At 39.3% G+C, this 23,036-nt stretch overlaps 1 protein-coding gene across 1 annotated transcript in view; it reads right to left on the bottom strand.

Annotated features, from left to right (window-relative positions):
- Positions 1-23,036, bottom strand: part of TRHDE (thyrotropin releasing hormone degrading enzyme) — a 221,964-nt gene that overhangs the window by 102,814 nt on the left and 96,114 nt on the right. The window contains exon 6 of the mRNA XM_064449710.1: positions 12,627-12,764. Coding sequence (XP_064305780.1) covers positions 12,627-12,764 — 138 coding nt within the window. The remainder of the gene's footprint in view (positions 1-12,626; positions 12,765-23,036) is intronic.

Genomic DNA, 23,036 nt, shown 5'->3' with positions numbered 1-23,036 from the left:
CTTTTTGATCCTGTGGCATCACTACAGGTTTACTGTAAGTTAATTTAACTCTGACTTATTGACTGATCTCATTTTATTATATCTGATTTCTTATACTAATAGTTTCACTTGCAACTTGCACGCTGTAATCATTTCTTAGGCAAAAGAAAGTACCAAATGGAATTTTCTTTAACAGGAAAAAAAAAGTAAGTCTTATGTATGAACCCACAAAAATATGACTACTTCACACAACACAGTACTGTTATACAGCCACACAGGAGGGGATATATCTGCCTATATGCAGGTATCTGTAGCATTTGTATCTACAACTACTTTAGTTGTTTAGACTTCCTTTACAGTCAATGGACAGCACCAGTCACTCCGGGGTGCACTTTAGCTCATCTTAAAGTAGACCTGTGAAGAGATCAGAAGAGTTGTACCCTAAAAGTACCCATCTCTTGTAATTCACTCCAAGTATAGCCTTGGGTGACTAGCTCATATATACATATTTGCACTGCAGACATCTAAAGTGAGGTGAGATGAATTCAACTGCATTGTCCAAAAAGGCCATGTAGAGACTGATTCCCCACTCTGTTACAAAAGTTCTGTACTAGCAAGTAGTTCCCAAGAATTTCTGAATTGTGGAGATATAAAATTGGTGTGACACCATCCTTTTCTATATATACAGTCATATATCATATCTCAGTTTACTGTACATTGTCATACTTTCATATAAGAAAACCAGCAAAGGTAGGGATTCAAGAGAAGGCCCTGAAGAGAGGGCAGCGTGCTTGCTAGCTTAAGGTGGATGTTCTGTACTGAGCAGACAGCAAAGAAAAGCACTTAAAATAATGAACTTGTGAAGCAGTTGCAGTGAAGGGAGCCATGTAAAAATCAGTAAACCAGCACACAGGATCTTGCAGAAGCTAGGAGGCAAGGGCAAGGGGCCATGTGTGAAGAGATACAAATGAGCTGTAAACTCATCCAGCATTATTCTTTTAAGGACCAAAAACTACGTCGGTATTCCAGAAAGTACTCAAGAGAAAAAAACGTCACCAACAAAATACAGAACCCATGAACTACAGCTGATTCTTGTGAGGGTGAAATTATCATTTTGTAAATGCATTGGGGTGGGGGAAGGCAAAGAGACCATACAAGGCTGACCCAGAAAAAGCATAGCTCTTCTGCTGTCCTTCCCACCAAAACTTGTCATTTCTTCCTAGAACATCAACTTATTTTTTCTTTTTGGTTCTGCTTTTGTGTGTATTGTTGTTTTTCTTTTAATTGTAGGATTGAGATTCATCTGACTGAACGCAGATGCCCACATTGTAGCTATCTGATGCTTACTCAGTTGTATACAGCTGAGCCAGCTGCCTGACTACTTTTTAAAGGCACTGGAAAGAGAAGCAGGACTTCAGCTCATCCTGATTCAGCTCATCCAAAGACATGCATCTAGAATAGGACAGATTAATTTCACCCTAAAAGTGCCTGTTTATTTTTACTGATGATACAAGGAGGTTAGAGGACTAGTTAACTGCATGAGCCTACACAGTGAACACCCCAAGTGAAATTACGTGAATCCCTCTGAAGATGTTATCCTGCAACTTACGGAGCAACCTTAGAAAACGCGAAAGCGCAAACAGTGCAAAAACACCTCCCTGAGTTTGCTAAATCTGAGGCAGCATCTTGCAGGCTCACCTATCCATTTATCTCACGTAACGCCAAATATCAGTAATAATAATTACACAGACCTCAGTATGTGTCTTCTTCACTTAACATCCACCCTGCCATCCTTGCTTAGGAATGAAAGCTGTTAACATTTATTTAGTTCAAAACAATCCCTTTTATAGCATACAAGCTAAAATCAGGAAGTACCGTGGTATGAAAAACACCAAGGTGTAAGCAGGGAGTGAGGTGCTGAGGGGAGCAGCATTGGGCTACCAACAAAAATTACATAACTGAATTTCTAAACAAAACAATATGTAATATGTCAATTTTCCACAAAACCTCCACCTATCCATTTTGCTTTTTCTTCTCTCATTTAAAGAAAAAAAAAAAAACCACAACATTGAATACAAGTGATTTATTAACATTCTTCTATTGTGCAGTAGTCAGGTCAAAATCAGTCTTGATTAATATGTAATAGCACTGCTTGTTTTTCAAATACAATGGGACACAGATAGGAGGCCTACAGTTATTTTTCTGTATGCTGGTATGCCTGCAATTCAAGATTAGGGTTACTTTCTCTCTAGCTAAGGGAAATGTGAGTTACTCTATCCTCTACCTCAATTACACTAGATGTTATTCATATTATTGTTAGAGCTATTATTATCAGTAATAACTTCTTATAATGGCCTTCATCTTCATTGATTAAAACAAGGCTCAGACCACATACAGACACTCACAAAAGTACCATTCTTTCATAAAGAGCTCCTGATTTAAGATGAGAATCAATATACAAAGTTTGATGGCTACTAATATATACCTGATGTATACTAGCATTCTTTTTTTTTAATTAATCAGTCACATTACACACAAATTAAATAGTTCCCTCCTTAAACTATTTACTCTGAGCTATAGCTGAGGTGCCTTGTCAAAGACTTTTTTTACATCCAGTGTCTCCTGACTCCCCCCAAGAACTCCAGCTGGTTAGTGAGAATCTCCTTTTGCAGCAGTTATGTCCAGGCTAGACCAACATATTTATCCATGTGCTCAGTTATCTTACTCTTTATATCCCATAAAGTCCCCACCTCACTGGAGAAGGAAGTCAAACTCATTCGCCTGTACCTCCCAAGACTTCCCCTTCCTGTACATTATCCCAGCAATTCTCTGGCACAATGGCCATTAGTAAGTATGGCCTATGTCCCATCGCCAGAAGTTCTGCAGCTCCACATCTCGTTACCTTCAGAAGGTGTGGGCAGATGCCACCCAGCTCTCAGACTTCTTAACAACTAATCTTTTAGTTACTGTTTCCCATATACCTACCTCAAATTGATAGTTCCTGCAACCTATCTGTTACAAAGAATAAACTGAGCATGGGAATCAACCCACTCTTCAGCAGGAAAGCCCAGTACAAATAATTCTTTGTAATTCCCTGCTATATCCTTAAAAATCTGAGTCCCCCTTCTACACTTTTGCCATTACATGGCCCCTCATCCAGTAAGCCAGAGCCACATCTGCTGTATACACTCAAGTCAGGAATGAACCACCTTAGCAGAATCACTTAAGATCACACAAAAACTTATAAATTTGGACAAATATGTTTTTATTCATGAAACATGCTGAAGAATATTTTTTAGAACTGCAAATGTAATGAAAGCAGCATACGGGTTGGGTTTTTTTCTTAAAATGTTGAACATGTTTTTACAGTGCTCTGTCAAATACAAGCCTAGGGGTATCCACAGTCAAATGGGTTCTTAAGTAAATTAGTATAATTTCATTTCAGTTCAAAGTTCCTGAATTCATACATTATTCTTTATTTCCCAAAATCTTAGATAACTCCGTGATTCTAAGTTCATTTCAAATATTAGAAGAGCATATTACCAAGCACTGATACAAAGAATGCATATTTGCACATTATTTTTGTAATGCGAACGCTAGCCAACAAGTAATATCCAAGTCACGTTTTCCAAAACAATCATTCTTTGTTGGTACTAAGCAACCACAGCTGGATGCCCCATGAAATTTAGCTTATTGGGAAAAACACAGCATGAATTAAAGTGAAAGAACAATGTACATCGAACATGTAGCAAAAATGTGACATTTAAAAAAGAACTCTTACATAAAATTAAAAACCAAAATGAAATCTGTCAAATCCTGGAGAAATTTAACACCAAAAAAAGATGTTTTGACTAAGTCACATCTGCAGAATTTGCTCAAATGCAGGTACAGAATAGTGTAGATGTGTGTAAATGAATTATTTTAAAACTTGGTCAACTGAGCTGCTGTGTTATGCTACATGTAGTGCACTGAATTAACTGAATTGTCACCCTCAGCATGTTAACGAAAAGGACCAATGGATGGGAGAAATCTCAGTGGAATGGCTGTTGAGCAACTGGGGTGACCTTAAGCAAATCAAGAGACATCCCTTACTACTTCTATAAGAACAACTGAAAACTGGGTAACCACTTTCAAATCCAGGTGTCACATTTCATTTGTGCTTCTTTAAGCAAACATATTCACCATATACTCTTGCTTTTTCCTTTTTTCCCCAAGTCCAACCATTCCTCAGGTCCCACTCAGAAGGTCATGCTGAAATGTATTTTACCTTCCTACTTTTGTGATATGCGTCCTTAACCTGACAGCTGTGGAATAAGTGTGTCCTGTTCATGCCATCAGTTACAACACAGTACTGTGGCAGGCTCCTGAGAGACCTCTGCTGAAGTCCTTCTACTGAGCTGTAAAAGTAGAGATAATTGCAAAGCCTTCCCTGGAACTCAGCTGTCTCTACCCAAAATATCTCATCTCTGGGAACTGCAGAAGTACTCACAGAGAAATTCTTCTCAGGGAATTAATTAGACTGTATCATGAGTCACCAGCACTAAATCCCTCTTTCATTTCAGAAGCTGAGCACTGTAATACACCAGTTTGGCTATCTTCTGTATTCTCTAACGGCACTTCCAAACACTACAAGAAAAATGAAGCTTAATGCATGTGAATTTGATGAGTGTGAATGCTTCCTTATTTGATTAGGATAACAGAATGTATTTGTTTAAACAAGTAAACATGTGCCTATGAATTCCTCCCTGTGGCAGAAATGTAAAATGTTCAAATGAATTCCTAGAGGCTTTCCCTTTGGAAAACCCATGTAAAAGTTGTAAGTAGGAAGGAAGGAGATAGGTATATGCAGACTATGTAGCATAATCATAAAAAATGTGACAATAGGAGCTTAATCCCAAAAGTCTTAGTCTGGGCCATCATTTAATGACACACTGAAGTACCTTAAACATGTAAGCAACCCAGCTTAGATTCCATAGCCTACATACATAAAATTAAGCACATAACAACATCCTTGGCTGAATTTGGGTTTGACCGGTTTCCCTGCACTTTGTAATAAATTGTTAAAATGTAAGGGATTACATTCATTGAAAGGAGCCAAAAAAAACCCTCTCTCTACTTTAACAGTACAGACTTGAAAAAAATCAGTCATTTAATTTATCTTCTTTACTTTTTAAAGCAATACAGAATTTCATCAATACAAATTGATATTTGCTTATCAAGCAGTGCATATGCACAAGTTAATGTGTTGCTGATACTCAGCAATGAAACCAGGATATATTTTAATAAACATATTAAACTTACACTATTTTTAAAAACTGTACATACAGTGTGGATAAGCCAATATTTTTAAAATCAGCAAATATACCTATAAACCTCTAATGTACACCATGCTAAATTATCGAAGATGCATAAAGGCGTCTTATGTTGTTTTTATAGATTGTAAGGACATTTATCTGATGCCAAAACATCATTGAAAAAGCAACATTATATTCAAGGAGAGCTTTTCACTGGGAAATCATAATCATTTTCTATTCTGACAAACACAGCTGTTCTAGGGCTGGATAATACCAAACTGGTCAGATGGTAAGATGAGCTTTGGCTAAATGTTTGCCTTAGACATAAATTCTGTTGCAAATCTTAGGAACATGACACAATGAACAAAATCTAGGGGTAAATGACCATAACCAATCATGTTCTTCAGGTGGATATTGTCACATCATTTTCCTTGAATAATAAAACTTATCAGTCACCTAGAGAAAATGCTATCGGGCCTCCATTTACAACAGGAGTTTTATTTAGCCTCTCCACCAAAATCTCTCTTACATGTTCTGACACTACTGACAAGGGCAAAAGCACTTTTTCATTAACTGCTTGTATGAGGAAATCTTCAAGGATGGACAAACACAAGGGGTTGATGACATTATTTACGTAGATAGGCCATCATCAGAAGTAAAGTGAGTAGCAAATAAACCAGTGCATCTCAAAACCCACTGTTACTAAGAATCTTTTGCAATAATAAAACTAGCTTCACAAACCCATTTTCCATTAGGAGTAATGGACAAAGATTTTCCCTTTTATGATGAATACTTACAGAAGTGTTTACATGGTCACAGTTACTTCACTTCAAAGAGGAAATGCATCACTATTTTACCAACCAGCTCCACAGAGAATCCAAAAGCAAATTAAGTAAAATAGAAGTCAGAATTTGAGATGATTCTCCATTGATGACTACCTTGGGGATCTGATAGCTATCTATTAATCCAGCCAATGTGTTCTGTAGTGATATGGTACAGCCCTATTTTGTTTTTTTTTTTAACTAGAGTATTATGCCTTAATAAAACAAAGATTTTAGAAGTCTATGTCTCAACACAACTTATCTTTTCCAACCACAAGTTTAATCTCATCAAAGATTGAAATCAGGTCTGTTTGACCAGGTTTGTTTCCATGAAGCATGAAAATTAATATTGCTTTTTTTTTTAGTTCAATAAATACCACACAAGAATCCCAATCCATTTGTCTGATATGCAACTAACTATAATTAAACATGCCATTCTACCTTCTCTCTTTTAATACACCTTTTAAACTTCAGAAATTATCCAGTACTCAAACCTTTAACTCAAACCTTTAAAAAACAACAACAACAAAACAGTGTGTCAGAGGTTGTTCCAGAGAGTTCCCTTCCGAACACAGGGCCTGCAGGCCTGCATATTTTGATCAAAATGTTGATCTTCATTTTATGTCCATTTGTTCCTTTTACTCTATTTCATTACCTCCAGTTTATTTTCTATTTCTAATTCTTATGATTTGTTCCAAGTTACTTTAACACTTGTAATTGTTGCTCTTGTTTTACTGATCTGAACTAGGATCAGATCATCTTTGCCCTTTGCTGAAAATGGCCATTACAAAGCAGAGCCAGAGAATCAGGAAAGGCAAGTGCATTTCAGGAACTCTAGTGCATAGGCTGGTACCTCTGTGTGCACCCACCTTTATCAATGCTTTATTTTAAGCCGTGGGAACATGTGAGAGACAGATGCACTATTCTGTTCCTTCTACTCCTGGATGGGGACAGAAGTATGAGAAACAATGGCAGGGCACAGTGTCATGAGCCACCGTTGCCATTTCTTCTTTGATCACCTCCTCCAGCCTTTGGGAGCTACTGTTTGCTGCTACCTTTCAAGGGGGAACAGGCAAAAGACAGCCTTGCACCACAACAGGTTGTGTCTTCCCAATTGCTCTACCTTGATGGAGCAATCTAGTCTAACAAGCTCTTCTTTAAAATAAAATGCTTTTATTACCTTTTGTGCTTCATTTTTATTATTTCCAACCAAACCCATATACAGTTCTCCCCAGCATGGGGAACATAACGTTCCTGAAGCACTGTAGGTGTATAGCTGTTTATATACCACACAGTGGTTTCTTCTTCAGAAAATACTATCTTAGTATACACTAGATGGTTAATGACGGTTTGTTTTGAGTCAGGAAGGTGCTCAAATGCCCTATTTAAGACAGGTTTTTTAAGTATCTCGAAGCACCTGCCTAGTTTTACATACTAGCACCCACCAGCTGTAGTGGGACAGCCTGCATACTTGAAGGGAGGCCCCTTTGGGATGGCTCTGAACTTGAACCCAAAGGTTTCACCAACTCTGAGTTTCAATAGCTTTCATATTGGACGCAGTAATGACCTACAACCTTTTTATCTAAACAGAAATAAATTATTTTCATTACAAGATACTTCTTCTGTTACGACGCATTACAGACAAATGCCTCCTGAAAGCACCTTCTGTAATATGGGCACTGACCTGCTGCACTCACAAGTCACGGAACAGAAACCAGCATCACGCAAATGTGCACCCAGGACTTAATAGCCTTCACAGACAACATCACAGCTAAATTAGTCAGGGAGAACAAAAAGCTCTCCCTTTTCACTGCGGTAAGGGAATGGTTTGCAAAGCCACCTGGATTGTATTTGTATTGTATCCTGGATTGGACTTTTACCTGGCTGGATGCAATCTTATGTTACTGATTTAGTTATGTAAATATTTGAAAATAAAAACTGTTTTACTGTATTTTGCTACTTATAAGTAATTCTCTAGTATTTCTTTCACTGTTAATGAGCTGTTTTCACTTTTGTGTGGTCATTTCATAGATGCACATTGCCACAATTTCATTGCACTCTTGAACTGAGTGGATTCCACTCTGATACTAAACCTGATTTTACTGAACAGAATAGATGTTTTGAGGTTGGGGTTTTTTTGCCTTATTTTGTTATTACAGTGTCAATATCCTTCCCAGTGCCTGAGGAAGAGAGAAGTAAAAAGCACAAAATTTTTAGAGAGCCTTTCCAACGACTGCAGTTAGCCCTCCTCTTCTTCCACATTCTTGCAGAACAGCTTATGTTGTAGAGTTTCAAAGAGAATTACACTGAAAAGGGTGAGTGAGCCACTGCTTTCAATTTCTTAAATTCTCCTTTGCCAGGACTGTTATTGCAACATACAGGGAAACAGAGCGTTTTCCTCTGTGCAAATTTTTAGTTGAACAGATTTCCTAAATCAGATCATTGCCTTTGAGGGGAAGCAGGAAGCATGGTCTCCCTTTATTACTATTAGAAATACATCTTCCTTCCATCACTCAGACACAGAATGCAGGAAAAAGCATTTTTAAAGAAGTGGCACAGAGTTAAGAAGGAAAAGGAAAATATACATACAAAGGTTTAGGAAATAATGAATTGTTTGCACTATAAAGTCAGGGCCTGTAACTGATCTCACTGCTGAGGTTAATCTTGCTTACAGGGAGGGGTAAAAGAAAAAGGAATGTTCTTCTCTACTCCAGTCATCCTCTTCCTTGTTTTGATTATTGTTTGTCACTTGCCAAGACATATTCTACTGGGGGTACTTTTATAGTTACACTCCATCACTGGTCTTGCCTGCTCAACTGCTGCAGAATCTTTAACCAGTAGACTTCAAAGCATGCAGCAGGCTGACAGAAACAACTTCAGATATTACCTGGCTCTCTGCAGTGTCCTTGGTGCCCTTTCGTCCCTTCTCTTATCTGGCTGTGACTGCTTATCTAGGGCTATGACTCCTTTAGTTCTGTCTGGGATCTCTCTCCCTCACACTGTTCTGGATCTGGCTGCTGCCTTTGAGATGCAGCTGTCTTGTTTCTCCATTTTATTACAGCCGGTTGTTCCTTGCTGATTGTTGCTCCCCATGTTATTCTTGCTGCACTCTCTCCTCCTCTGTTGAGGCAGCTCTCCAGGGCTATGATTCCTGCTGTCAGTTATTTCTGGTGTGGAAAGGCTGTCACGCTTTTTGCTTTGATTTAACAATTCTCAGATCCACTCTTGTGTTCAACAGGCTATATTTCCTACTGCACTTGGGATATAACCACTTTTCCCGTCATCGTGGGAGGACACTATCTCACTTCCAGCTGCACTAGGAAGACATATCCACTCTCTGATGTAATTTGAGAGCCTTGAATCATCTACCAGTACTGTTTATTAATGAACTATCACGACTTCTCATTTTTCTCTACATATTTGTGGTCCTAGTGGAGGATGACATGCTCCTATCTGAAGAATGACTAGTACAATGCATTTGAAAGAGGTAAACATTACCCTCAACAGCTTAAGTGGAAAAACATTGTGTACTGCAGGGCTGTAGTGCCTGTTACATTCTGCTTGTGGGATTACCTGAATACTGTTCTTCAGGGGTTTATGTCATGAGATTTCTTAACATGTGCAATCACTGAGGACAAGAAAGTGGAAATGAAAAATATATTAATCTCCAAGGCATTTAAATAGCAGTTTCAGTGGTCATCCCTGAAGTGTACAGAAAAATAAAGAGGGACATCTTTAGAATGACAGCTGAGCGTCTAGTAGAGATGGGCACTTTAATGGTGTATAACTGATTTATGCCATATTGATGACAGCAAAGACAAGCAAATGACAATGACATTCTGTGACTGTCATTTCACTGAACAAAAATTAGATGGGAGAAAGTTTCATTATTTAAATATTGTGCAGAAAATCAGGAAAAGAGAAAAGAGAACACATGCACAATCCAAGGCCCCAGGGAGCACAAGGTGGACATTTAAAAAGAAATTAAAAGACAGTGAAAAAAACCACATACCAAAATGTAGGGAAAAGATACTGCACATAGTGCTAGACTGTTTAAAAATTACGATTTTATTTAAGACAGTAGAAAAGTCCTCACTGATGTTCCTGATCCAAAGTTTACTAGAGGCAACAGAAGAAATTTCCAAGAACTTAATACTTGACAGCAATTTAAAAAATAAGTCAGCAAACAATCAAAAAGCCATCCCAGAAACACCAGCAACAACATCCCTCCAGGAGGGCTCATTGTGTAAGGAGGACCTTGAGGCACCTGAAAATATCTCAGCATACGCCTGAGCAGGTAAAAGCCTTCAGTATAATTTTACAGTTTGGTTTTTATTGACATACCATTCATCACTGTATGTATATTGGCAGACACTAGAGAGCTATCTAATAAATAAGCTTGTTTCCCTAGTTGATTTTAAGTGCAAGCTATGCATGCATACATACACGGTTACATAGCAATGAAACAATGTAAGATCTACAACATGTTAAATTTGCTCTAATTTATCCTCAGAAGGAAACAGCATCAGGTGTTTGGAGGAAGGTACAGGAACAATGAGAAGAGCAGCTACAAAATCAGTCTGGAAAGTTTCTTCCTATCAGATATTGCTTATATCTAAAACAAACAGATGAATGGTTACAGAGAACAGCAGACAGACAAATTATTAGCCAGGAAAACAAACACTTCATGGGTGAAAGCATGGGTCTTTTAATCTCCTCACCTATGAAGGTGTATAAGTAAATTCTTCCGTTGCCATTCCTCAAGGTGGTTTGCTAGATCTGGTAACTGGGTTCAAAATTTACAGGATCAGGTCCTGCTATGGACACATTCAGTGTCACCTAGGGTTTGGGAGAGTTGGTCATTAGAGAAGCTGAGTGGAGATGCTGCCATATCCACTGGGCATGGCCACTGTTACACCAAAAAAGGAACCTTTAAACAGACAGATACAAGATAGAGATTGCACTCTCATCTGCATGGAAAACAGAGTGATCCTATTAGCCTGCATAAAATAGCTAACAGTATACAGATGTGTCCTACTGTCCTATTTATCATCTCAATGTACATGAAAATTACTTAATGTTTGCAAAGTGTTCACAAGATTAAAAGATAAGTGTCAAGGATTACAGTTTACTGTGTTATATTACTATTATAATATTAATTAGAAAAAATAATTAGCTTGAAATATTAAGATACTGATGTGAGATAAGCCTCTGAACCTACTGAGGTTCAGCTATCACCAGGAAACATATGATTGAAACATTTAAACAACGAGAATACTTCAGCATGCTAAAAGCTGCCAGCTATTATAGCTTAATTGACCGAGAGTAACGTTTGCAAAGCCAGCTAAGGGATTTTTGAAAATGTTACTTGGGCTCTTGAGCAACCCCAGCATGTTAAAATATTTTCCTAAGTATTTTGTGTTTGCATATTACATCCTATACCTATTACACGGATATATACACACACACTCATTTGCCCATCCTTAAAGGCATAAGATCCTTTCATGGGAGAGGATCAGGTTGAAGTTATTGCTGACTGAGAATAACTGATGACTGTAAGAGAAGATACACCTCTCTTTTTAGCACAGAACGAGCACCAGATAAACTGGAGGCTCACTGGGCAAGTCAGTGCTATGCTCTTGCAGTCTTTTTACAGTCTGATGTTAGGCAGCTGATGATGCAGAAGAAGAGATTATCAAATGCGAAGGTGATAGTCAAAAGACTCTTGGAACTGAATCGTCAGCAAAGAGCTCCAGTACAGCCTTCATAGCAGAAGGCTACAGGCAGCAGCCTCTGTGTCACACGTCAAACATGTTTGGTCATTTTATTACAGCACAGTATTACCAATCATACCATATAGCAGAGAATCACCACCAACCACTGAGCCACAGGCTAACAGAAAGCCCAGTCATATGATGCAGAAGGTAGAAGCATGCAGCCATCTCACTCCTGCAGAGAAGCTGTTCAGTCCCAAAGCTGGGCAAAAGGCTTTCTATTCATTGAAATACAATTTGAAATGACCTGAATTTAATACATGCTCATTCACCACCCCAGAAGGCAGTTCCTCCACTCTCACTGTTCAGCAGTGACCTCAGAGTTTTCACTAGCTGACAGAAAAATTCTCATGCATAAAAAACCCTTTATGTTTAAATTTAGCACTCAACAAGTTTTCCAGAGAGTTTCAACAGGACAAAGACTACATATCCTTCTGCTTTTTAAAGCATCTAACACAATTCAGTCACTGCCACAAAAAAAAAAAAAAGGTAATAAAAAAACCCAAATCTTCTTGCTGAATTCTGACAGCCTCCCACATGTATTTATAACATTTAATAACACTGGATGTGTTAAATATAATTGGCTAAAATCACTGTAGTATATTCCAAATATATTCCACACAAATTAAAGTTTCCCAGCTAGTAGCCACTGTGGTGTACGTATTTTTACAATAGCATTTGTTTTACAGACAGAAATATATAGCTAATAGCTACTGACATATGTATATATAGAGATAAACACATTTAATTAGTCTCACCTTTTTATAGGCAATCCAGTCAAACACCCTGTCAATGTCTGTGGCTTGCTGCACCTCCTGGGATACCGGATGTGAACTGGCCAAACCATCCAGCAACATCACTTCATGTAGGACATCTGTCAGAAATCTCTGCTTTTCCTGAAATACAGCATATGCAGCAGTATTGCAGTCAAATACACATTTACAATAATACAGAAATGATGCACAGTTATCAGAGGCAGTTGATTAATATGACAGTTGACTAAAATCAGACCTTCTGGTTTAAATGCAAGCCACCATGACCTCCTACAATCTTGAACAGGAATATGGAAAAGACTCTGACTTGAGATCTTTTGCTGCAGAGAAACTGGACTGAAACTGACGACTGTTAAATGAATCAAAATGTACCTGTAGGTGCAGACTGCAATTCCGACTATGACTGTTCATTCAGTTACCAGGGGTAGAGAGAGGCGAAATGGCATAGCCTTCAATCACAGAAATACATGGATGCTACAAGCCATCAAGTTCATTGCATACACAGGTGCGAAAACTTTTGACAGAGATGTGTAAATATAACTGTTACTGCTTTATTTAGTGAAGTTTAAGTAATTTGGCTCTTAGTGCCAAGTTCACAAGTCAGGTCGATGCAGACAATGAATAGAGCCCACAGCCATGTCACAGCAGATGTCTGCATGGACTTTCATAATTCTGGTATAGAAATCCTTTATCCTCAAAAGCTTGCGTGCTCTGCAAACTTTGTAACTTCCATCTGAAGAAAACCATTATTATCTCTCTTTGCAAGTGGGACAATAGCTGCATGTAGAAGTTAAATGACATAGTGAAAGTCGCAGCTGCATCACAGGCAGGTGCAAACCCAAACAACATCCAATATACTAATTTGCTTCTATACATATTTAGAATATAAATAGTTTTCTATAAATATGGATTGCAGAGGTATGTCAAAACTGCTGCATATTTACTCTGGCAGCAACATTAATTAAATGTTCATGTATACTCTATGAACTGTGCTGCTCTCACTTTCACAGTGCAACTAGATGGGACTTTTTCAGCTGAGAAATGACATGCCCTAAAAACTACTCATACTGCATTCATACAGAGGTCTCTAATCCAAAAGACTGTGTCAGGAAAGAAGAGCTTCATTTACTTGTCTTTTCAAGTCACAAATAAATGCAAAGAGTGAATTAAAAATTATGGAAGGTTTAAATAAGCTTTTTTCACCCTGAAATGATATATCTCAAACTTTATCTAAATTACAACAGTTCCTGAATTAATGTCAACCTAGTGCCATAATACAAATAAACTCTAGGGAATGTTGTATTTTTTTCAGAAGCCACCTTGATGCCACAGATAAAATAACCCCACAATTACATAATAAATTCTGTGTTTAATTTCTTGGGTGGCAAGGTTTTGGTATCAATGTGTTAATTTAAATTATAAGACAGCCGAAAAGCTCTCCCAGTGCTGATCCATCTGGAAATAAAAATTTATGTTAAAATTCATTAGAGCACAAAAAATGCACCTTGAGCTGATTGTATATTCAGGCAATTAAAAATACAGGATGCAGGAAAGCCAATTACCCAACACACTCAGTGTTCTCAGCTGGCTGCATGAGGTAAGGTTTGTGAAGGGAAAAGTAATGTCTTGTTCGTATTATTGTTCATTTCCAAATTTTCTCAGGCATACACAGTTAGTAACTGCCCTTTTTTATGGGAAAAAAAAAAAAGATGTAGGGAAAAAATTATTATGACAGCCCTACTCAGGGGAAAACTGCTGAGGTGTAAAGGACTGTAGATGCTTTGGTTACACCTCACTCACATTCCCTGTTAGTCAGTAACAGAGCCCCAGTTTCATCAGATGTATGATATGTAAAACATACAGGTATGAACACACAGAGGTATGGACCTGTCTCCAAGTTCAAGTTTGGATGTCGCAACTGACAAATGGTTATGGGAGTGGATTGTTACTGTGTGGAGTTATAAAAATGAACCCTGTTAATCATAAATTAATACTTTAAATACAGAACCTGGAATCACGAAAATCAGCACACAGAAAACATAAAGGGAAGCTGTAAGGAGAATAATACAAGAGATATAAAAAGGACAGGCTACATTTTGGTTTTCTGTTTGTTTCATTGGTTGTCTCCTGAAGGGCTGAAAAGGAGCATTTTAGATTCATGATGGCTCATTCAAGTTACCATAGCTGAAAAGTCTTCCTTGAAATCTATGGCAGGCCATCACACTGGGCTACAAGTGGAATAACTAGTATGCCTCCAAACACGTAAACTTGTGTTTTAGTGAGCATTAAGAAGTCTTTTGACCTATAAAGCTAAATTTACTGAACTAAAGCCTCTGAGAGCACATACAAAAGAAGACTCAAATATAACTCCAGAAAGACACAGAGAGAGTGAGAGGAGTTTGCTGGTTGACAGTGGGCCTGCAGTTTGAAGAGGCAACAGGAAACCGAAATGCAGAAAGAAACTAAAACTGCCTTACTCATGTTGAAGAAAAACTATCTCAGCTATTAAACTCCTATCAGCACATTATGGGGAAAAGGCCAACACCTGACCAAACTGCTTATACTGATGGAAGAGGGGCTTTCTATTTCCTGGTTATTTTACCCTATGTAGTACAGTGGAATTTATCTGTTTTAACACGATACCTACAGGACTAAAGAAACAACTAGGACAGAAATTGTAAATAAAATCTAGGAATGCGTTTTATGAGGCCAGGAATCTGTCAACACAGTAGGTGACATGTTTGCAGCTAGACAGAAGACAATGACAAAATGTTCAAGATGACCATCTTCCAAGGGAGTCCAGCTGCAACAGAAAAGACTGTGATCCACCTGTAAGGGAAAGAGGGCTTCAGGTGAGTCCTGAGGCTTTGCTTGGAAAGCATCCTTAGCTGCATATAAGTACAATGCTGAGCAGTGCCTACATAGGGCCAGGGCTCTAAGCAGGAGTTGGTATGACAGCAGCAGAAGCCTAGTCTGAAATAAGGGCAGAGGTGCTTCCACTCAAATTTGTGCCTTTCTTTAAAGGTAAGAAAGAAGCTCCTCTGCTCCTTATCTTGCTACTGCTGACTTGAAGTCCCATCTGTTCATCTCCTCTCCTCAAAGCCTTCCTTGAACAGTGGATAGACAAAGTCTGGGAGGCCAGACCTGTGTTGAGAAGAAAAGACATGCCAATTATTCCCAGTTGCTTTCCCTCTTACTCTTGGAAATGCTTCCAGGTGCAGGGACTGAACTCCTGTTATCAGACAAACATGCCTTTCAAAGATTTACATTTGCAGATTATTTCCCAAACATCTGTAGTCACTAGATTCAAGTACTTGTCTCTTCATAGGAATGACTTCTTTCAATCCTTGCCAGTAAGACCTTCTCTGTTTGGTACACGGTTGTCCTGAAAGACTTATCCCTTCTCTGTGCTCTCCCCTCCTTGGCAAACATTTAATCATTGTGAAAATTCAAATTCAACTGCTTTGGGTAAAAGCAGCACAAATGCTACAGGTAACAGGGTCAGAAACTTTCCACCTGTAGGAATTACGGAAAGAATCTGGAGATTTTTAAATGTGAATCTGGATTATAAATCATTCCATAGCAAAAAGAATCAGCAGTAAGAAACAGGCTAACCACAAGAAAGCTTTCTGGTTCGAGTTTATTTTCATCTTGTTCTAGGGAGAAAGGTTTATGGAAAGGTAACGGTCACTCTTTGTGTATTAATCTCCAACAGGATGCCCACCATTCCACTAATCTACCTTTAAATGGAAAGAAAGCAATTGTGAAATAACATTATTTGGCAGAAAAGACTGTACCTTCAAGAGCCATTAAAAATTTATGGTGTGTAACAGAATAACAATGATGGAAAGGGGTTGCTGCTGGTGATTTCATAATATCATATTGAGGCATAATTTAAGAGTACAAGTTAGCATGACAATAATACAATACTTAAAGTTAGTAACACAAAAAAAAATTCTAAAAATTAATATCAAATACCAGGGAAAATAATTAAAATGAAAAAAACTGGAAAACATCCAACAGTGGAACAAAAGGAATAACACAATGAATGATAATTAGTACACAGAAGAGATCAAAGGCCTCAATATTAAAGGTATCACCTTTGTGCTGGGACAGCCATTCAAACAGTTTATGGACTGGAAAATCTACATGAATAAAGCTTAATATTGGTGTGCAAAACTGCAAATGATTTTTGTTACAAATTTGCTGGAAAATATTGGTGCCCAAGTCACCTCCATTTTACCAGTTCGAGAAAAATGAGCATCCAGTAATAGACAAATAATGCAAATCAACTCTTGGCTACATGGCTGGTGCCATTATGAGGGTTTTGACTTTTATGACAATGGGACTTTCCCCAGCAACCATAGTTAGGGAGGCATGGAATCCACCTGTCTAGAAGAGGCAAAGGAATCTTTGGCAGCAGCCTGTCCGACTTGGTGAGACGGGTTTTAAACCAAAGGACTCGGGGGGCAGGGTCCAAAGTGGCAATGCTAATGGCACACATCCAACGAGGCAATAAGCCAGGCCAACCAGAGCAGTGACAAAGGTTCCTTAACAGCCTCATGAGATGACAGTCAGAACACCAGCCACCTCAAGGGTGTGCATGGCTATAGTGGGTCCTCGTGCACCCCTGCAGGGAAACCTGTGTTCTCAAGTACCTCTGAAATGCCTGTACAACAACGGACGCAGCATGGGGAATAAAAAGGAGGAACTAGAGATATGTGTGTGATTGCAGGGCCATGATCTGATTGCAGTTAGAGACATGGTGGGATAGCTTATGTGACTGAAATGCTGTCATGGATGGCTACATACTTTTTAGGAAAGACAGGCCAGCAAGGCGAGATGGGGGAGTTTCTCTTTATGTGAGGGAGCAACTAGAATGCATAGAGCTCTGCCTAGGGGTGGAGGAAGAATGAGCCAAAAGCTTATGGGTACAAATTAAGGGGCAGGCAAATATGGGTGACACTGCTGTGGGCATTTGCTACAAGCCACCTGATCAGTAAGAGGAAGTTGACGAGGCCTTCTACAGAAAGCTGGAAGTAGCCTCACAATCACAGGCCCTGGTTCTCACAGGGGACTTCAACCACCCTGATATTTGCTGGAAAAGCAAGGCGGCGAGGCACACATGGTCAAGGATGTTCCTGCAGAGCATTGAGGATAACTGTTTTGACACAGATTGTAGAAAAGCCAATGAGGCAAGGTGTGCTGCTGGACCTTATACTAACAAACAAAGAAGGTCTAGTTGAGGATGTGAGGGTTGGGGAAGTCTTCACTGCAGCGACCGTGAGATGGTACAGTACAGGAACCTGCATGGTAGAAGCAGGGCAACAAGTAAGATTACAACCCTGGACGTCAGGAGAGCTAACTTTGGCCTCTTCAAAGACCTGCTTGGAGAAATCCCATGGGTTAGGGCTCTAGAAGGTAGGGGGGTCCAAGAGAGCTGGTCAATATTCAAGTCCCACTTCCTCCAAGCTCAAGATCGGTGCATTCCTAGGAGGAAGAAGTCAGGCAAAGGAGCCAGGAGACCTGCATGGATGAGCAAAGAGCTTCTAGAAAAACTCGATTGGAAGAAGGTTTACAATATGTGGAAAAAGGGACTGGCCACTGGGGAGGAATATAGGAATGTTGTTAGGCTATGCAAGATGCTGGTGGATGCTGTTGCTAAGCCACTCTCCATCAGCTTTGAAAGGTCATGGAGGACAGCACAGGTGCCTGAGGACTGGAGGAAAGCAAATGTCACTCCAGTCTTCAAGAAGGGCATGAAGGAGGACCTGGGAAACTATAGGCCAGTCAGCCTCACCTCCATCCCCAGAAAGGTGATGGAACAGTTCATTCTAGAGGTCATCTCCAGGCATATAGAGGAAAAGAAGGTTATCAGAAGTAGCCAACATGGATTCACCATGGGGAGATCATGCTTGACGAACCTGATAACCTTCTATGATGGCATGAATGGCTGTGTAGATAAAAAGAGAGCAGTAGATGTTGTTTACCTCAACTTCAGCAAGGCTTTTCAAACTGTCTTTCATAACATCCTCAGAAGTAAGCTTAGGAAGTGCGGGTTACATGAGTGGACAGTGAGGTGGACTGAGAACTGGCTGAACAGCAGAGGTCAGAGAGTCATGATCAATGGGGCAGAGTCTGGTTGGACTCCCCGTACTAGTGGTAACTAGTGGTGTTCCCCAGGGGACTGTGCTGGGTCCAGTCCTGTTCAACATATTCATCAATGACCTGGATGATGGGATAGAATGTACCCTCAGCAAGTTTGCTGATGATACAAAACTGGGAGGAATGGCTGATACACCAGAAGGCTGTGCTGCCATTCAGCAAGACCTGGACAGGCTGGAGAGATGGGCCAAGGGGAACCTCGTGAAATTCAAAAAAAAGCAAGTGTAAGGTCCTGCACCTGGGGAGGAACAACCCCAAGCACCAGTACAGGCTGGGGGCTGACCTGCTGGAAAGCAGCTCTGCTGAGAGGGACCTAGGAGTTCTGGTGGACAGCAAGTCAACCCTGAGCAAGCAACGTGCCCTTGTGGCCAAGAAGGTCAATGGAATCCTGAGCTGCATTAAAAGGAGTGTGGCCAGAAGGTCAAAAGAGATTATCCTCCCCCTCTACTCTGCCCTAGTGAGACCACATTTGGAGTACTGCATCCAGTTCTGGGCTCCCCAGCTCAAGAAGGACAAGGAACTACTGGAGAGAGTCCAGCAGAAAGCTACAAAGATGATCAGGGGACTGGAGCATCTCCCTTATGAGGAAAGGCTGAGAGACTTGGGTTTGTTCAGCCTGGAGAAGAGAAGACTGAGGGGGGATCTTATCAACGTTTATAAATATCTGGGGAGTGGGTGTCAAGAGGATGGGGCCAGAGTCTTTTCAGTGGTGCCCAATAACAGGACAAGAGGCAATGGGCACAAATTGGAACACAGGAAGTTCCACCTGAATATGAGGAAAAAATTCTTTCCTGTGAGGGTGCCAGAGCAGTGGAACAGGCTGCCCAGGGAGGTTGTGGAGTCACCTTCCCTGGCAATATTCAAAACCTGCCTGGACGCAGTCCTGTGCCCCCTGCTCTAGGTGTGCCTGCTCAAGCAGGGGGGTTGGACAAGATGATCTCCAGAGGTCCCTTCCAACCCCTACCATTCTGTGATTCTGTGATCTTCTCCAAAATATAGAGCTTTACTAGCCATCAGGAATACAAAGGAGATAAATGATCTCTCATGCTTGACAAAACAAGCATTTGCAAGACACAATACTTGAGTTTATAGAGAAAGTGTACCCTGGGGAAAAAGAAATAGGGACAAATTTTTAAAGCAATCAAAGAACACCAGCATATACACTACCAGCAGTTCAGTTATAATACAATATATTTCAGGGTGAAGCTTAACAAACTACGAGAAATATCATCATCTATGAGGAAACCTAAGGTTCAATAAAATACCTTAAGGCCAGAAAAGATCCACTGGGGGCCAAAAGCAAGTTCTTTCTGTCCACATGCTTATAAATCCTAAGCTGTCATAGCACAGGAAGTCTCTTGAGTACTTGCAAATGAAAGCAATATTTCTTTCTCTTTCTCTCTTCCACACAGTAAATTTTTTTTGTAAATAGCTGGAGCTATTTACAAAATTACAGGTTACTTTTTTTAAAAATTTCTATCTCTGCATGTGTGCTTTAATTATGAGCATAGTTTGTTGAAGGAGACCTGCAACATATTCTACATTTATCAGCTGTGAATATGTCATGGTTCCATGTCTACCTTCATAACCATCTTTTCTGCATTTTCATCAAAGTTCTTGCAAAATTTCTGTTCCTGTGCTTGACAAAACTTCACACTGACTGACAATTTTTGTTGTTATAAAGCAGCGTAGATGTTCTAGGAGTTCATAGTTAAGGAAGACCAATAGCTTTGAGTATCAAGAAAGAGAACTGCATATGTACTTTCTTTTCAATGAAGTGCCAAATGAGATATTCATGACCACCTGCATAAGTTGCCAAGCAGATAGATAGCTGATTTGGAGTTTTTAAGCAATTTCACCAGGTACTTCAACTGCTTTTTCCTCTCACCTCTCTGTTTTTCAGGTATAGCTTTGATTTGGTTGTACACCAGATCCATCATGCCAAATGTAGGCATGAGGATGCAGTACAAAAAAGGAAGCATTAGAAGAGGAAACAACACATACCAACCACCAGCACTTCAAAAAAAAAAAGGCAAGCTTCACTCTCCAAGATCATGTTTTGTCACCTTGTATGTGGTTGCCTTCACAGAAATAGAGTCATTAAGCAAATTGATTAACACAGATCTACTGTCTCCTCATACATTTGTCTCTAGAACATTTTAAAACATCAGGCCACAAAGTATGAAGTTTATCCTCTAATTCAAACACCACAGGGGGACCCTATAGGGGAAATTCACCTCAATTCAACAAAGAGTAAATAATATTTAAATGAAAAGTGGCTTTGAGTTGTGGTTGGTATACTGAGTCTACTTCTAGCGACAACTGCCATGGGTCACCATCAGTGACAATACTTTTTGGGTGCTCTAACATTTGCTGGATGGATTTTGCACACCTAGACTCTGTTTCAACCTGAAAGTGATGAGATTCAGTAACCTAAGTCCTGAAGGAACCAAATATGTTTTGCAGACACACCAAAACTTGCTTATCAGCTTGTGCTCCAAGTAACTGCACACTGCCACAATTTTAAAATAAACAGTGGCAACACATTCTGGACAGCTGAAAACTTGAGAAGCAGAGGCATCAAATATACAGCTACAGCTTTGCCACTGAACTTCCCATAACAACTATACTTCCTGATGCAGTGCGTATTCTTGTTTCAGCAGGGCTACCCTGCAGTGAGTTCTTGCCTTGAGGCAGAAGTTTCTTTCTCATTTTTACTGATGACAAAGTGGTAACTAATTCAAAATTATGTGAAATTTAGCTGGTTGACTGAAGTTTGTTTCTGAAGCCAAGGCTTCATCTAAACCCTGAACTCCAGAGATTTGAACTCACGTGACCCAAAAGCTGTCATCATAATGTCATTTTAACTGTTCTCTCAAGACGAGCAGATAATGACACAAAGAAAGAAGAGACACTGAAATTCTCCAAACCTGTACTTAATCTCTTGAATAAATGTTTCATCTAAATGTTGGTATTCATTTATGTCTGATTTCTAAATGTTAGGAGTTAACTACTTAAAGTTAAGAATTCCACATATTAATCCACCTTGTCAGACCATAAAAAAAGAAACTGGGTTAAGGAAGACCATGCGGAGTTGAAAATTTAATTTCTAGTTAGAAGTTAAATTCAATATAAAGATTCCTAAACTGGTATACTTTAAAAGGACTATGAATTAGCAACCAGAAGATCTTGCAGCTTACCTTTACATATCTCTTTTTCCTGACAAAGTCAATTATACGTGAGATTCTAGTTAATTTTACATTGAAAGCTTTCCCCACAATTGAGTTAAAACAGAAAATCATACAAGGACAGACTTCACTGAGCAGTTACTGGGGGAAAAAACACTCCATGTGGTATGAACTAAAGGCTTACTTTATACCAGCATGGGGAGCCTTTAACCAAAAATGAAGAGATTAAAGTAGTTTTAAAAAACAAGAGGCTGAATCTCTCTCAGTGCTGAGCCAGCATGATATTTATGTTGGGTTAGAAGGATCAAGCAGGGTACAGCTCAGGTCTGAAATGCCAAAATAATAATGAAATAAATCAAAAAGGCCCATGTCTTAAGTCTGCTTCAAAACTCATAATATCTTCTGGGTCTTCTCTGAGTCAAAAAATGCAGAAAAAAACTTTACAGGTGGAGACAAATGCTTTAGGAGGCAATCTGAGACAAAGCACAATAAAGACACGCATGTGTCTAATGGCCATATTCACTTTCATTATTTCAACCCACTCAATGAGAAAGATAGGCAATTAAGATCATTTATCAAGAATCTGGGCAGCATGTTGCATGATGTTCAAAGTACTTAATATAATGAAGTTCAGTTAAATGATTTTCTATTAACTTTTTTAGGCACAGGTAATTTTTTGCAGCACATTTTTAAAACAGAAGTGTTGATATGCATCTTCATTATTATTTTCAGCTGCCTGTAGTAATGGCAGGATTGTCTAGACTATGGTCCCTAATAGTGTGAAGGAAGCATGGTTCACTTTAGAAAGACGAAAGATGCCTTTCCATGTAAACACAAAGTTTTACTGCAAATATATTAATCACAATTTTTTAATACTGAGAAAATTTCTGGCAAATATGACCATCCTTAACTATAAAAGTAGTAATCACACAAGAAAGTGTGAGATCTTACCCCAGAGCTTCAATGGATAGAGAAGGCAGAGGATTCAAAGCTATCACTGATGCCCTACACCTTGACTCAGCCAATAAAGTTGTCAGCAAAG

Source organism: Phalacrocorax carbo, chromosome 1, assembly GCF_963921805.1.
Source record: "Phalacrocorax carbo chromosome 1, bPhaCar2.1, whole genome shotgun sequence".
Lineage (NCBI taxonomy): Eukaryota > Metazoa > Chordata > Aves > Suliformes > Phalacrocoracidae > Phalacrocorax > Phalacrocorax carbo.
This window is presented reverse-complemented; position numbering and strand designations above follow the sequence as displayed.